Source organism: Hyalella azteca, unplaced genomic scaffold (assembly GCF_000764305.2).
Source record: "Hyalella azteca isolate HAZT.00-mixed unplaced genomic scaffold, Hazt_2.0.2 contig6164, whole genome shotgun sequence".
Classification (NCBI taxonomy): Eukaryota; Metazoa; Arthropoda; class Malacostraca; order Amphipoda; family Hyalellidae; genus Hyalella; species Hyalella azteca.
In genome coordinates this window covers 1-17,226 of record NW_025936332.1, presented here as the reverse complement: position 1 = coordinate 17,226, position 17,226 = coordinate 1, and the positions used below count along the sequence as shown (strand labels likewise).

At 42.3% G+C, this 17,226-nt stretch overlaps 1 protein-coding gene across 2 annotated transcripts; it reads right to left on the bottom strand.

Annotated features, from left to right (window-relative positions):
* Window positions 1-2,477: 2,477 nt before the first annotated feature.
* LOC108669197 (protein O-linked-mannose beta-1,2-N-acetylglucosaminyltransferase 1-like) lies at window positions 2,478-17,219 on the bottom strand. 2 transcript variants are annotated; one of them, XM_047880771.1, is made up of 15 exons: window positions 17,207-17,219; window positions 16,558-16,651; window positions 15,919-16,181; window positions 14,938-15,043; window positions 14,679-14,809; window positions 14,373-14,443; window positions 14,059-14,163; window positions 13,722-13,883; window positions 7,109-7,304; window positions 5,974-6,170; window positions 5,123-5,237; window positions 4,208-4,285; window positions 3,764-3,885; window positions 3,363-3,452; window positions 2,478-3,245 (listed from the first exon to the last, which is right to left on the bottom strand). In XM_047880771.1, the coding sequence occupies exons 1-15, from the start codon at window positions 17,210-17,212 to the stop codon at window positions 3,179-3,181; spliced, it is 1,803 nt and encodes a 600-aa protein (XP_047736727.1). In that variant the 5' UTR covers window positions 17,213-17,219; the 3' UTR covers window positions 2,478-3,178. The 2 variants fall into 2 exon arrangements, with proteins under 2 accessions (XP_047736727.1, XP_018011989.2); XM_018156500.2 differs by lacking the exons at window positions 16,558-16,651; window positions 17,207-17,219 and having other exon boundaries at window positions 14,938-15,053; window positions 15,919-15,951.
* Window positions 17,220-17,226: the final 7 nt, after the last annotated feature.

Here is a 17,226-nt window from a genome sequence, read left to right as displayed (position 1 = left end):
ACTAAAATTTCTCTATTTACCAGAAACTTTGATCCGTTGTAGTTCCGTTGAGTCGTACGACTGTTGTAACGAATGTATAATGCACGCACGCTTTGCGGCCGTAGGTTCAGCGGCCGTACCGCTGCTGTATTCTCGCGTCCGCTTTCACAGTTGCTCATTCTTCATAGCCGTATCTTCGCGCTGCAGTGATGTCTCTCGGCCGGTCGAACCGTGGAATTTATGATGCGACCGTACTTCGGAATAGTGATGTTCGTCTTCATAGTCGATGATAATACTCCAAGTCGATGATAATACTCGCTTGAAGATGACTGTGACCGTATCGCTTCTTCTGATGAAAATTGTGACCGTATCGTACTGATGACCGTACCGATGATAATTATTGGTGTGGAGCTCGAAAAATTGAATCTTCTGATGACGGGCGTTATAATCGTTGTACAACTCATGGCCCTCTCGCATTGTCTCACGGCTGAGTCGCAGCCGTTGTGTTGATGTTGATTTTCTTGACGTGCTCACCGGCCTCGTAGCTGCCTCGATAAGTCTAGGTTTCTCGCGACCGTCAATGTTCGAAAACGACGGAACCGCTGGCCTCACGGCCGCAGCCGTTACAAAGTCCGCTGGCTGCAGACCGTGCTTGCGGGACAGTCACCTCCGTTGAACAGCCATTGGCGCCAATTTTTAGTTCCTTTTATACGCTTTTATCTCGCACAGTTAAGCCTATACCCTCGAAGTGACGCCGCATACATAGACTGAAATTTCCCTGGCGCTGGGCTTGCAACAGCAACACCAGTACCACCCACCATCGCTGGGCTTGCCAGCGCCCGATGTAAACTAACTCGTTCCTACGGTCTCGAAACAACCACGTCTTACACACTTACTCTCTCGTTGCAGTCAACTCTGCTAAACTCTATCAATAAACTCTGCTAAACTCTACGTAGCTTCGACCCGCATTCTTAACACCTACGCATAATACATATTCAATATTACCTACTTTATTCAATCATATCAAATGCTCCTATCCAAGCTCCGCTTGGATTATATTTTGGAGTGTTTATTGGGATTTTGTCTACATATTTTGTCTGCAGCATGCTTTTATTATCACTGTTTATTAACGATGATAGTGTGTAAAAGATCAATACGTTTCTCACTCACATAAGGGTTATCTCACTCACACTCACAATTCTCACTCAAAAAAGGGATAGAATGTAGTTACTCGGGCTGAAAAACAAATTTATAGGCAAAAATCATATATCAATTAAATCCATTAGTTAGATAAGAGTCCTAGATTAACCATATATTCAGGGAAATACGTGAGTAATATTGTCCAAATAGTGACACAATTTCTTATCCACAGCACGAGCCAGCAGCGAAGGGCGCAGCCGTAGGCCGCAAATTTTACTCTACTCAGCCCCAGAGCTAGCTGCCGCAGACTGCACATGAAATCCGTAATCCAGACAAGCGACACACCGCCGGAAGATAATAGCGCCGGTGTTCAGCCAATACTTAAGCATGCTCGCTAATAAGCAAGCAGTTCCTCATCCGGCTGTACCTACTCCGGCCTAATCTCTTCTGGCTTAACCTATTCACGCTGTCCCGGCTCACAACTTCTTGCAGCCAATGACGGGCTCTACCAGCTACTTGGACCACCTTTATAACTTTATGCAGCCAATTAGGTTAGGTTAGGTCAGCTCAGGTTTGCTTTGGGTGGAGAAATGTTGCAACTTGTGTAGGTTAGGCTAGAAAAGGTTTGGCCAGATGCAGTATGGCATATGCATAGTATGCATATTTTGTGGCTGTGGACATCCGGCGCAATGGCTTTGAGCACTTGACTTTATAGGCTTTTACGCCCTCTAGCATTCTTACCTACAGAAAGAAATATGAACTAAATGTTTAGTTTGACAAAGCTGGCCTCAGGCATGCGCCCCCATGCAGCGAAAGTACAACTGATAGCCTTTTTGCCTAGCGAAACTGTGTCCGCATGACCGACGTATGAGCAATATGGGCATCGAAAAAATTCTCACTCATTTATCTGAAGGTATAAAATCTCACTTACCAAAGACAAAAGGGTTTCTATACAGCAAAAATGTATAAAGATTCATAGGTTTGATTTTCAAACTGCTAAAAAACTATAGTCGATAAATAATCAGAACGCTCTTATTGAACAGTATTCGTGGTGTTGTGATTTGCATTTAAGGAAACGTATCTGGGCAGGGAAAATTATAATAAGAGCTTAATTTAAATTTTTTATTATCTTGTTATCACAATTTTTCTTTGTAAATAAACTCTGCTGATTACTGATTTAGGAATCATCGCTAAAATTAAGAAGGAAAACTGCGTTGATTTATATGTTTAAGTATAACCTACGACCCCAATCGAGCCACGATAACGAACGATTTGAATTATGATTTAATTGAATTTAAGGTTTAACTATTAAAATTTTTCAATTTCATCTAATTGATAGTTGATTTTGTTTGCAGAAAATTTTTATCTTCATATTGCAATATTCATATTCTGTTGATGAACAGTTTTAAGATAGTATTTTTTATGTAGGTACAAAGCTATTCTTCTCATTCAAATGCGATCGTCTCTAGTTTCTAAATACAGATTGGCGTGATGCGTACCTGCCTACGTTGCTACGACGTTACGCAATCATCATTCTAGACTGGCGGAGCATAAAGGGAGAAGTGGTAGGACAGGCCATTCACTAGCACGTCCTCCTCATTCAGCTGTGCGCATTCACGTCAAGCAGTTAACATCCCAGAATTAAATCTAAGTAGTGAATGAATAGCCATCTAAATTCAAATAAGTGATTAGAATAAACATGAAGCTCAGTGTTCAGATTGAAAACAGTGTTTAGATTGAATGGGTTTACTACCGTTAGGAACTCTTCCGATAAAAATCACCACATTTCTAACTAAAACGAGATTAAATATTTATCAAAATTTATTTTAGGTCGTAATGCATTCACCTGTGGTTATTTTCAACAGTTTCATTTGGCACTAGGCCGTAATACTGCGCGCCTACCTGGTATTGTTGTACCACCTACAGATTGGCGCATCACTCTGAGGCTACATCTACGCCAGGCTGCAATACGTTGCACTGTTGCACTGTGGTTGGAGTAGCGTACCTCCCTGGTGTTGCTGTACCACCTACAGATTGGCGCATCACTCTGAGGCTACATCTACGCCAGGCCGTAATACGTTGCACTGTGGTTGGAGTAGCGCACCTCCCTGGTGTTGCTGTACCACCTACAGATTGGCNACCACCTACAGATTGGCGCACCACTCTGAGGCTACATCTACGCCAGGCCGTAATACGTTGCACTGTGGTTGGAGTAGCGCACCTCCCTGGTGTTGCTGTACCACCTAGCAAGTCTCCAGGCGCGGTCATACCGTGACACTTGCTCCATGGCGCCTGGACGAGGTGACGTCATCGTCGCGTTCTTAATGATCCCACTGACCAGGGTTGAAAATTTCACTAAATTTTAGCAATTAAGGAACAAAGTTTCACGCTATTAACACAAATATAATTTAAACTTACGGTATTTATTGAAAGGTGAGTTTCAACACAGTAAAAGCGTGAACATTTCTGTGAATTGGCGAATACATTTGAGAAAGTCGTTCATGGTTCCGAAAATGTTCGCCCACGAAAATGTTACCGCCACTTTGAGTGGTTACACACCAATATATTAAACACACCAGTACATTACAAATACTAGTGTATTACACATCCCAGTATATTACAAATACCAGCATTCTACTCTTACCAGTATGGTGAGATGGGACAGGCCACGGCGTAAAGTGTGGTGTGTGGAGTGATGCCCGTGATGGTGTACTGCACCACACCTTCGTAGTTGTCAAAAGCGTGATCTGGGTAAGTGTGTAGGCACTGTGGAAAATTTTTTCTGTAAATTTTACCCAAGTTATACTTATATAAAAATAACTATATAAAATGTCGGAAACTTTATAAGTTGTTAATCTCTTTTTATCAGAATTAATGATAATTAAATTATTATTTCATACATAGAATATGAATAAATAATAATTGTACATGATTTGCTAATCGATTATCATTAGACATAATTTGATATAAGTTAACGTTTCAAACTATTTTTGACAAATTAATATTATCAGTCACAATTGTCTACATTTTTCATCTTACCAACCATGAATATTATTGTATTATCGACAATATTGTCTCTATCACTAACCTTAGCCAGGAGAATAAGAGGTGAAATAAGGTCTTTGTACGAGTTGGCCTCCAGATGAATTATGACGGGACCGGGACGCTGGGAAAGTTTAACATTAACTAAGATTAATTAATTACTTCAATTGCTAATTTACCATGAATTAATGATTATGATATCGAGTTTAGAAATACTAAGAATTTTTGAAATGTTAATTTACCAGAAATTCATGATTTGATTAATGTTCTGACATATGTTTCATTTGCTTTCAATTCTTGATTGCAACAAAACATTTCCCTCCAAGCAAATTACGTAGAAATATCGTTGATTACGAATTGAATTCGGTAAAACCACGTTTAATCAACGTTATTTCAACTTTAGATATCTGGTGGGCTGGTAACAGCATAGTGGCAAACTGGAGACTCATCTAATTAAACGATTTTTGTTCCTTTAACCTAAGATTACGAAGAAAATTCTTAACAGAGTTATTAGGCATTTGAGATATTTTCAAGAAAGTGGAATGTGCCGTGTAAAGCATAATGTAATCTCTCACATGTACAAACGCAACAGCCACAGATAGTATTCATTTCAATAATATGATTATTCATAGCAAAATATCATTCGAGTCACTAGAATGGTATTATGAAAATCAAGTGCAGATGATTTACCAAAATCTAAAGATTAATAAGCAAAGACTTTTCGGGATTTACATGTTTATTCAATTTAAATGATTTGAATCCCGACCATGCCTGAGCATGCCACTTGATAATTCAAAATTTTTATATATGAGTCTATAGAAAGTAGCTACTGTTTACTGGGATAAACTGCTGGAACAAAAGAGACTGGAATCGGTCCATTTAATTATCTCGATTAAAGCAAGTCAATGAATGATTGGAAGCTATGAAGAAATTCACAGTGAACTTTTTTAGTTTCAGTCACCAGTTCCTCCGGAATAGTTTCCATATGGCAGGGGTTGAAGCCATTTTCCATTGAAAGGACTTTTGCTCTCCTGAGTTCACTCGAAAAATAATCCGCGTAGACGTTAGCTTGGAGTCTGACAAAATGGGTGAGAATATTTGGTTCACAAATTAGAAAGGAATTTCGGCTTAGAAGAAAAAAATTCATAATTCTAGGCATATATGATAATTCAAAGAAATAGGACGTTAAATTATAGTTCTGCAAGCTTATTACAAATATTGCAGCCAAATTGGAAGATTCTTCAGTTCATATAGTCAATTGGACCAGGAAATAGTTGGTGATTATTTAATACTCAAATAATGCCTACTGAATAAAATATATCTGTGGTAGTTTATTCGCCAATTCCTTCAGTCATAAAAAATTGTTTTAATCTCACTGGCTTCTAAACTAAGAGTACCTCTTAACTATATTGGTCTCGTAGCTATACATGTATGTATCTTTAAATTTGTGGGTTTCTTAGCTATGTGGGTCTCTCAACTATGTAAAACTCTGAACATTATGGGTCTTTGAACTTTGTGGATCTTTAAACGAACCGCGTCTCCGAACGATGCCTATAATACAACCAAGGAATATATTTTGTACCTGAATATAGTCGAAATCTTTATATTAAGCATGCAGCCATGAGTATCTGTAGCAGCCTTATTTTTAGTTATTGATTCTGAATTCAGGGTTTTCTTTTAAATGTGGCCTAAAATTATGGCAAGCCAATAGTTCTCAAGTAAATATTTTGTCGGACTTATTCAAGTAGAATGTCTCCCATGTGGCACATGGTTCAAAAGATGAATAACAATATAAAAATTAAAGTAACATACAGGTGTAAATTTTTAAGCTTGACATCTGGGTCGTGGTTGTAGATCATGTTGGAGAATATGAGGGCTTGGCTCCATCCATTGATGTGAGCTCCTGACGATCCAGAGTGGAAACTTCGGGACACTTCCGGGACCAGTGCATACCTTCCCCGACGAAGAGGCGCATAATGTAGCCTCCAATCCCAGTCCCAAGATTTGTCCTGTGAAATAATTTTTGGGATGGAATTTCATTTGTAATTTTGTGTGCTTTTGTGTTATGCATGTGTTGCCAGTGGGTGAAGTATCAAGAAGCTCCTATTGTTGGATACGAATAAAGATGTCCGCCAGAAACTCGACCTGTCGAAAATGCAGAGTTATCCCACGACGTGTAGGAAGATCAGAGGCCAGTTATAGTCGATCAGCAGCAACATCATCAAAAAGTCACCTTGGTTTGAACGTGTCGGTGAAGTTTTCGCGGTGTTTCTTTAGTTGTATTTTTCATTTTTATTTCTCATTCTGTTTGGGACGCCTTCTCTCATTTCAACTTTCAATGACAGATTCTGAATTGTAGGCATCAAGTGCTGAGAAGGATGAATATTGCTACAAAATTGAGAAAGGAATCATCTAGAATTTTTAATTTCGTTCGACAAAGACAAAATCTTTTTGCATCGATGCATGGATCGTGGTGTGCACAACCAGCCAGATTATGGTTAGATGTCTCGCGTTCGTTGTTGCACTGCCAGAAAACTATTGCATTATAATTGCAGAATACATATGCAGAACCCGTCACTATGCAGAATACATATCCGCAGAACCCGTCACTGTTCTTGTGCATCACGCACCAGAACGAACTCCTTCGGGAAAAAGTCTGGTTTGCAGCAATTTTAAAAAAAAATCATCATAGATTCTCAAACATTCACTGCCACTGCAAACCTTTCACCAACCTTCTTTCTTGCTCATGGTTAGCACATTATTTTTTATTTTATAAGGCCAATAGCCTGCGTATTTCAGTTAGTTTTTTATTTTTTCACATCTTTATTGTGAAATCTCGCAAATATAATCTCCTTGTGCCCCAGTGGCTGGCAAATTATTTTACCCAAGAAACTTTATTAAGCAGTTATGGCCGCATGAAGCCCAATCTCCGTGCTGTCACACTCACCGAGTTGTCGACCCAAAAATGAAGGATTTCTTGAGCGTATTCCCTTGTGACCATCCAGCCGAACTGGGGGAACATTTGTGAGCGCCTGACACGCGTGGCGTCAGCCGCGACCGTGGGGCAGCTGTTGAGGGAGAAGCTGTTCACGACGTAGAGTGTGGCGTCAGCGTCCAGCAGCCACGCCGTCTGGTGGAAGTAGCTGCAAATGAAAATAAAATAACGTAGTGTGGCGTCAGCGTCGAGCAACCACGCCGTTTGGTGGAAAAAGCTGTATAGGAAAGTGAAGTAATGTAGTGTGTGGCGTCAGCGTCCAGCAGCCATGTCGTCAAGTGCAAAGTTTTTGTAGGGGTGTGTGTGTGTTGGGTACGCTGCCGTGCACCACCAAATTTGTGCACAAATCAGCCTTGAAAGAAACACCTAGTATTTTTCCGGATGACCACCAATCAGCCGTGGATTAAAACTAGCCCGAGATATCATCTTGCTTTAAAAAAATATTAAGAGCTTTACGCCACCACATTCTGAAGCGAATAGCCCAGAGAGTAATGGTTGCCCACCACTGAACGTTGTTGCATCGAACCATCACTTCATACTCTGACTTTAGCTCGAACTGTAACTTACTGACAAATTAAGGACTGCGACCAACCAGCCCAGCCCGCCGGTGAAACTGCATGCATCCTTCCGTGCACCACCATACGGTCACTTTTAGCTCACAACTTTGGTGTTAGGTTTCAGAAAGCATAGTTCTGTTCCAAAATCTATCGTCCTTCGACAAGCGACTTCCACAGCTTGGCTAAATTACTTAATTTTTAGCTCACGGTATCTGGGGTTAGGTTTCAGAGAAGCGAGCTTGGAACTGCTCCAAAATTTATCGTAGTACAACGCGTGACCGTTCGACCGTAGGCTGATTCCACACATGGGACAGATACGGACGGCTCCGGCACGCTCCGTCCGGGTGGTGTAAAATTTTTTCGCGTATTGGCATACGATGCTGGGCCAGTCTACGTCAGGCCATTTTCCTGTGGTCTAATTGACCTAATTCAATGGATGTGATCTGTCTGGTGGCTTGCGGCTGATAATGTTACACTCAAAAAGTGTTATAGACTACGTTCTTGAGGGAAGGGATCATGATAGTCCATTCGATGCAAGGCGCTGGTGGTCTCCGACAGGCGTTCCTGTGTGTTAAAGGCCAGCGAGTCCAAGCTTCTGACTATGCGTTTTCCCATCATGGAACTACCTAAAAATTTTTCTGTAATAACCAAACAAATCTAACTGATTTAACATAGCCTTATTGGCTGCTGTAAGCTGGAGAAGAGGAGACAGTAACGATGTGGAGCGGGTTATTGGCTGCAAGAAGGTGGAGCCAGTCAGGGTAACTGGAAAGGTAGGGCCATGCTGGGTTAACACATCGATGAAGCCGTGATTGGCTTGAGCAGCGACTGTGGTTTTGCGTCGATTTACCTTTACGCAGTTCGGATATACTTTTGGCTTTCGTTGTTTCTATAGAGCTTGATATGCGATTTCGTAGCTCTGAAGCTCTGTGTATGTTTAGGCTGAGCTTTGGCTCCAGGGCTAGTTTTGGCTCCAGGGTACTGTGTTGCCAACTGCTGAGTTCAATATGTGGGAAATAAACGAAACACCGTTGAGTGCAGTATCAGCCTTTAAAAATCTCAAAATAAGGTGTGATTTCTAATCTGTCTAAGAAATTTCTAAGGAATAATCTACCATGATAGAGAATAGAGCTATGATACGTTTACCATAAAGAACTTGCTGCCATTTGTCCAGAAACAAGGGTCGCGCATACGATCGTTATGATGAAAAAGTTCGCCAGTCTTTAGTGTTCAAAAGTTTTTAAACAAAACATTCTACCAGAAATAAATAAGTGAATAAATATGCAATAGACGTTGTTTGTTCTCACACATCTTGAAATTTTATGGAATAAATTAGAATTGTCGGCCTTGAAGAAATAGGCCCATGGCCTGTTGCCGATTCTTGAACTTTTCGTGACTTGATTCACAATGGATCCGGCCTTTGGAACCCGATCTTTCCATAGCTGATGATTGATTGAGATAGCTGCTGGACTTATTGCCTGGTCCGTAATTTGCTAGGCATTGTAAGACTGAACATATGCCCCTGCAATAGCCTGCACAGCTTCGTCTAGTCTGTTTTTGAAGGCGTTCATACTCGGAGCGTCAACGATGCTATCAGGGAGGCTGTTCCACATATCGGTGACTCGAAGCGAGAAGAAATGTTGTCGAATGGACGTGTTACAACGCAGTTTTTTTAGATAGCCGTGGCCCCAGGTGTTGGTTCTTGTTTCAAATTCTAGTAATCCTTCTGGGACCTTGTATAAGCCATGAGCATACTTGTATGCTTCAATGAGGTCCCCACGCAGACGTCGATAACTGAGGCTTGGAAGCTTCATAATCTTAATCTTTCCTCATAGGACTTGCCTTTCAAGCCCGGAACTATCCTCGTTGCGCGTCTTTGAACTGGCCAAAGACTTCTATTTGATTTTTGACCTTTTCAAATTTCGGTGACCGCACGACGTTTCCAAACTCTAGGTTCGGGCGCACGACAGCAACAACTGCTTCATCGCTTCTGCATCTAGGAACACGAAAGAGCGTCTGATCAGTCCAAGCCTTTTATTGGCTTTATTAACTTGACCTTCATTATGCTTAGAAAATTTCAACTCATTGTCGATATTAACTCCTAAATCTTTTTCCATTGTCGACTTCGACATCATCACTCTGTCGTTCCAACCGTGTCTTCTCATACTGTAATCTTACTGTTCATTATTCTTGCCAAGGTGGATAACTTTACATTTGTCAGCGTTAAAACGAAGCTGACACTTAGCCCAGTCTACCAGCCTGTCAAGATCACCTTGCAACTGTACTTTTTGCGATGTATTCTTCACTGTATTATAAATTTTTGTGTCGACGGCATACATCGAGCAAACGCTAGACACAGCTTCTGGCAGATCGTTAATAAATGCAACGAATTGAATAGGCCCGAGAACACTTCCTGTAGCACGCCGCTGCGCACTGAAGACCAGGCTGAAACGGACCCATTAATACTGACACATTGTCGCCTCCCTGCTAGAAAATCTCTTATCCATTCGAGTACATCAATCTTAATTCCCAAAGACTTCAATTTACGCAACAGCTGCTCATGTGGGACACTGTCAAATGCCTTGGCAAAATTAATGTACACTGCATCTACTGGCTCCTTTTCGTCCAGCAGGCGGGTCCATTCGTTCAGAGTAGACAAGAGGTTAGTGGTGCAGGATCTCCCGGTAATAAAGCCATGTTGACAGTCTGACAGGAGGTTATCAACAGTCAAATGATCGATCAATCGATCCCTCACAGCAGATTCCATAACCTTGAAAACGACACTTGTCAAACTGACAGGGCGATATTTGCCCGGGCAGCTTTTGTCACCTTTTTTGAACAATGATGTCACTTGAGCTTCTTTCCAGTCAGCCGGCAAGATCCCTTCGTTCAAAGTTTTTCGAAAAAAAATGACGTCAGAGGGCCGGCTAGGACAGTTGCTAACTCTTTGAGTAATCTGGGGTGGAAGTCGTCCGGTCCACATGACTTCTTTGGATTTACAGCGATAAGGCGCTTGAGAACCTCTTCTTGTATTTCAAAACTCATTAATTTAGAGTCGACTGGGCGCTCCTCAATAGCTGGAATACTGTTCAAGTCCTCTTCTGTGAATACGATACTGAAAAAGTGATCAAGTACGTTAACATAACCCTAATCAAAGGATATCTTTCGTTGATCTACTTTCAAATCAGAAATACCGTCCTTCATCTGGCACTTCGAGCTAGCGTACAAAAGGAAGGCTTTCGGGTTCTTTTTTGCATTTTTAGCAATACTTTTTTCGAGGGTTTTTACTGCGGTGCGACAGCTTTCCTTAGCTTGATTTCGAGCTCTTGCGCATAGGTTATAGTCAGCATCGCTACGAGCCTGTAAATAACGCTGGTATGCTTCCTTCTTTGTTTTCAGCTTAGCTAAAACTGTACTTTTCATCCACCTAGTTTTTTTGGCTCTACCAAGCTCAATTGTAGGTACACACGCTTCAACTGCAAACATAACCGTGTCCTTGAGAAATGACCATGACTCAGTCGCATTCATGTCCTTAATACAGTTCGAAATATTCACTACATTCGCTGCTTCACGGAGTTTATCATAGTTACCTTTCGCAAAATTCAAACGCTCACGCTTCCGAGGCGTCTTTTCTGTACAACACTTGAGTCTGAAAAACAATGATTGGTGATGGCTTTTGCCCAACGGAGATTCGTGACGAAGCTCATCTAACATTGATTCATCACTAGTAAACTCCAGGTCTAGAATATTGGGAGTCTGTTTACTTCTATAATGGGTTGGTTTGGTAACGTGCTGGACTAGGAAGGAGTCTCTTACTGACTCCATGAACAAGGATACTGGGGGATTCTCTTCCCTTAGAGAGGATCCATCTATCCAGTCTAGCTGTGGATGATTAAAATCACCGACGATCAAAGTGTGTGACCTACGAAAAGTCATGTTCGGTAAAAGACTGTTTAATACTTTATCGTTATCAGAAGATCTGTTTGGTGATCTATAAACGACGTCTTTGAGGAGGCTATCTTTGCCTATGAGAGAAAGATCGCACCACGCTGATTCTCTAGCTGATTGATGTTCGGCAGATAACTTGACTTGCTGGGCCCCATAAGATGTTCTAACCCACAAAGCTACACCTCTGCTGCACTGCTCTTCATTTAAGTTATGAAAATAATCAAAACCTAGGAACTGAAATTCAACAGGTACAATTTTCCCCCCCAAAATTTTTAGGGAGTCTCTCTGTAATACAAAATCCGAGTTCGTGTAAAAACATTTTAAAGCTTTTTGTGCACTTTCACTTTGATGCATTCGTTTACTTCTTACATTATTTACAGGCCTGGATCTATGGACACGACTTCTTACTTGTCTTCCATCTCCGCTGACCGACCGTGTGCGGCCGGTGTTGTCTTGATATCGTGAAAGTGGTTGACCTGAGTCTCCATGCTTTTCCGCTTGAGTCTATCCTGCCATTTCTTGCGAAAATTTTCTCTCTCTGAAGGGGTAGCATTCTCTTTAACATAGACTGAATTAAACTCTGTGAATTCACTTAGTTTTCTCGCAGCTTTAAGCACATGTCCGACCTGGGCTGCATCCTGCACAGCTACTAGCAGCGGTCTACAGATGGTAGCGTCTTTCGATCGCAGCCTCTTGCATGCCGTTATATTCACAACGACGTTAAGTGCCTTGGTGCAACAACCATTTATAAACGCAGCATCCGAAGCATTGCTTTCGGGAACGTTAGACCAAACAAGGTTAAGTCTTGTTCTCTCTCTATCCAGCAGTTCACGAGTGCTCTCGCTGGCGAGATCAGAGATGACCTCTTTGCGGCCTTTACCTTCTGTGTTATCGCCATTTTCTGTTTTGTGTAGATGAGCTTTCATTTCAACCAGCTCGTTTCGTAACGAGTATAATTCGCTACGCCACAAGCTCAAATCTTTCTTGTGGTTCTCCTCCATTTCGGCTCTCTTTCTCAACTCTTGCTTGTTGGTTTCTTCCATTTCGGCCTTTAAGACAGAAAACATAGAAGAGCACTTCTCTTCCACCATCTTCTCGCTTTTTACAGCGCTAAGTGCAGGTTGTTGACAGTCCTGGCAATACCAGTGTACTGACTTGTTTTTGCGAACAACCGAGCAGTCTGTCTTGCTCAACTTTGCACAATTGTTGCAGATGATATCCCCGCAAAGCTCACAGGCCACTGTTGCGTCATTGACGTTAAGCGATACCAGCTTGCAAAACTTACAAATTTCAACTGGCTCACTTTGCGATTTGATCTTCACATTCGGTTTAACAGGACTGGAGGCCTTTTCAATTAGTCTTTTTTCTCTTTGACCAGCCATCGTGAAATGCAAAAGCTAAAAAAATGTAACTCAGTACTCACTGTAGTGAGTGACAAAGAGCGCATTTTCTCGTCGACAAAAACCGGAGGTCACGGACGGACGAACAGACGGACATGGCGAGCACAACAGTGTATTTTTTCCATAAATGAGAAAATGCGCTAAAAACACAAGTTGAAAACTGAATCAAGTTGAGTATAAATTGTAAAGTTTCCAAAGTGCTGAAAAACTCGGTTACAGACTTGAGAATAAGCGGCTTTCAGAAAGCGGCGATGTTAGCGGCTGTAGAGGTGTTCAGGGTAGAGGAGGTGAGCGTGAACATGAAACAAAGGCGGTATTGTTCTACGCTGGCGAGGCAGTGCACGTTGCCCTCGCTTGCTAGCGACCCTTGATGACTCTATAGCTCGCGTTATTTAAGATGAAAACAATTTTACTACAGGTTGGTTCTTTCTATTCGCACTCTCTTTTACTGACTTCGCTGAAAATTCAGTCATTCACTGTCACGGATCATAAAAAAATACGAAAAGAGTTCCGAAAACGGAACAATAAAAGGTAAAAGTTGAAAATCTGGGACCAAAGGAATCAAGACCTGTGCAAAGGAATCAAGATTTGGCCACGGTGGCACAATGGTTGATAACATTTCATTCTGAATAACATGTATATATGTTATTATGAACTAACCTTATGAAGTCAGGCGAGACGATGAGGTCGTCCTCTAAGATGATTACTTTAGAGGCGTTGCGGAAGGTCGAGAAGGCCGTGAACAAAGAAAATCTGAAGTGCGCGTTGAGGGGAGTGTTAGTGCCGGCGTCTCCCTCGTGGCGGTGCTCGATTACCGGCAAGCTGAGAATTTAAATGCAATTGGTGAGAGAAAAATTATACCATATCACAGCTTTGTTAAGCCTCACATAAGTACAGAGGAAGTATCAGGCAAATAAAAATTTACTTGGGAAGAAATAGTAGTGGCGAAAGATTTATTATTATTTCATGAATTTTAAAGTATTATTGAGCTTCTGACCCAAAGATCGCGGCCAGCTGCGCAGTCTCTTCCTGATGACCGTCGATGAGGACCAAAATGTCGGTTTGAGCCGCACCCGTAGCCAGTAGGAGACTTATCAGCTGCCTATATTACACTTTAATTAAGTGATCAGCACTCAAGTATAATTGTTTCAATTTATCTCAATCAAAAACATACAAATATTGAAGATCACGGATAACAATTGTTTTACAGTGAAATACAGAGGCCGAGTTGCCATTGCTGTCCGATGGTCAGATTCTGTCAGATCAAGAATTAAGGATTTCCTAAACTGTTTCTTTTTGTTCGGGACTTACCGGTAAAAAAAGTGACACTTGGTGGCGGTGAGCATCGCGATAGGGATGATCTCCGACATGGGGATGAAGTTCTTTTGAAGGCAAGGTCTTCGTTAGCATCAATGCGACACAACTTGCAAACTGTTTTTCAGCTAATAGTTTTTATTTTAAATATCATGATATATTCTAGACATCTTGACACCTAGTGGCGATTAATTGATTGATAAAGAATTCCCTAATTTATTACGAAGTTCAGTGCGGTATGGTCATGTTGAATAATAACAAAGTAAATTAAGCATGTCACGTCTTTCTTAAGTCAAAAATCACCGATGACCACCGCAGTCGCTGGGGATCCAAAGGGTCCTTGCAGCGGCACAAAGTCCCGTACCCTTCGTAGCGGCGACAAAACTGCGCCTGCTTCTGTCGCCGGGGATCCCGGTGCCAGGCACATCCTGTTCCTGTATAAGTTATTCACTGCAGATCTCGTTCTGTAGGTAATCATCGATGAGTACGTTAATGTAAGAGTTAGCCATCATTGTAGCAAGCGAAAATTTATATTAGATAATTAACCACAATAGATACTCACCTCGGCCCTTGGGTATGAGCACTGAAAGATCAATGCTGGATTGTTGGTTCTTATAACTTTTAAAGACCACTGCTGTTTCCAGATAGACACGCGCCGCAAACTCCTCCTGCTCAAGACTATAAAATTTAATGCTATAATCATCATGAAAACCTTGTTGGGACGGGGCGCATGCCGGAAGCCAGATTTGCCACACTTCACATTTTGTTTATATATCTTTGCGTAGGTAAGAACGCTAGAGGGCATGACAGCCTATGAAGTCAAGTGCTCAAAGCCATAGCGCCGTATGTCCACAGCCACAAAATTAGCTAGCTAAAGGTAAGCATGGCTTACTTCAACTGGCCAAACCTCTTCCGACCTAACCTCTTCATACCTAACCTACAAAAATTGCAACATTTCACCACCCAAAACAAACCTGAGCGGACCTAACCTAACCTGTTTGGCTGCAGGAAGTTAGAAAGGCCGTCTACGAGTGCTGGTAGAGCCAGTCATTGACTGCAAGAAGGTTGTGAGCCGGGACAGCGTGAATAGGTTAAGCCAGAAGAGGTTAGGCCGGAGTAGGTACTGCCGGATGAGGAACTGCCTGCTTACGAGCTAGCATGCTTAAGCATTGGCTGAAGATCTAGGGCGCTATTATCTATCGGCAGTGTGTCGCTTGTCTTGATTACGGAATTCAAGCGTAGTCTGCAGCTTCTAGCTCTGAGGCTGAGTTAAGTTAATGCATGATGAAGCTGGGCGTTGGCTCCAGGTCCTATTTAAGAGTAAAATTTGTGGCCTACGGCTGCGCTCCCGCTGGGACCTGGTACCCACGGCAAAGATTCATGTGATGAATATCATTAGATGATGAAAAGCATAAACTTCCCTGTGCAATATTATTGTTTGTACAAGTTTGTACGCGAGTTTCTTTAATCTACTGGAGTGATTCTTCTCCCCAATAGCATTGATCGTATGTTCAAAATAACAAGTAGTTAAAAATTAAAGCACCTCAGCATTTTGTGGTGGCCAGTTTTCGGGAACAACACTGATGAGTATAGACGGGTCGTCAGTGTCAACGTATCCAGTGTATCCCAAAAATAGATTTTCACCATTTTGCAGCTTTTTCTTCACTTCTCTCCCATCCGGTGTGAGCACCAGTGCCTCGTAAGGTTTTTTAGATCTCTTTGCGTACTCAGCTCTAGCTCGTTGCCTCAGTTGTGCGTTGTCGATGAGGTATGGAGACGAGCCGATACCCTGCGCCAAATCAGCACCTGGATGAATAGGTAGGAGCTGAGGTATGGAGACGAGCCCATATCTTGCGCCACGCCAGCATCTGGATGGATACTTGAAAAGATAGGAGATGAGGTATAGAGAAGAGTCTATCCCCTGAGCAAAGAGGTATTAAGAGCCAGCGACGATTTTTCTGAGGGAAACCTTATTCCATGGGCCGTGCTATCAAAACTTGCTTATGTACATATAGAGGATGATTTCTCGTGTGTGATTCGTGGGTTGTCTTTGGAAACCGTCAGTAGCTGGCTGACGGTGTTACTGACTCTGACTGATTTTGACATTACGGCACCAGGTACCCCAAGGAATTTACTCAATAAGCATGGCGTAATTAAGTTATGCGCTGGAAATCAAGTTCACCTAACTTGAGGGCTCCTCCCACGGTGTCGCCCCTCATCCCCAGGTGCTGCAGCAGCATGCGCTCTGTGCTCCTCAGGAAGTCCCCGGCAGTGAACTGAATAAAGCATAACATTAATTACCAAACGATTCTCCAGTTTCCGTTAGTAATGTTAATAGGCACGAAAATTCTACCTGAAAAATTCTTAACTTGCATGACTATCATGACCAAGGAAGTCAGGCCTCAGGCAGTCTAAATTTGAGGGTATGACCGAATTGATTATTTCTTCAAATTCGGCCGAAACACTCACCATCATGACCAAGACGACCCGAGCCTCGAGCAGCAAATGGGTCAGAGTCTGGCCCAGCAGTTCAGTCTCCGCGGGTTGACCAACACACTCACCATCATGACCAAGACGACCATGCAGAGCCCCGTGCAGCAAATGGGTCAGAGTCTGGCCCAGCAGTTCAGTCTCCGCGGGTTGACCAACACACTCACCATCATGACCAAGACGACCAGAGTCCCGGGCTGCAGGTTGGTCAGGGTTTGGCCCAGCAATTGAGTCTCCGCGGGTTGACCAACACGCTCACCATCATCACCAAGACGACCAGAGCCCCGGGCTGCAGGTTTGTCCAAGCAGTTGAGTCACTGCGAGCTGACCAACACACTCACCATCATGACCAAGACGACCA

Excerpts from the sequence above, each read along its gene's own strand:
- LOC108669197 (XM_047880771.1), bottom strand. Across the intron at positions 6,171-7,108 it reads ATTTTTGGGTCGACAACTCG|GACAAATCTTGGGACTGGGA; the intron begins GTGAGTGTGACA and ends ATTATTTCACAG. Across the intron at positions 5,238-5,973 it reads AAGCTTAAAAATTTACACCT|ACTCCAAGCTAACGTCTACG; the intron begins GTATGTTACTTT and ends CCATTTTGTCAG.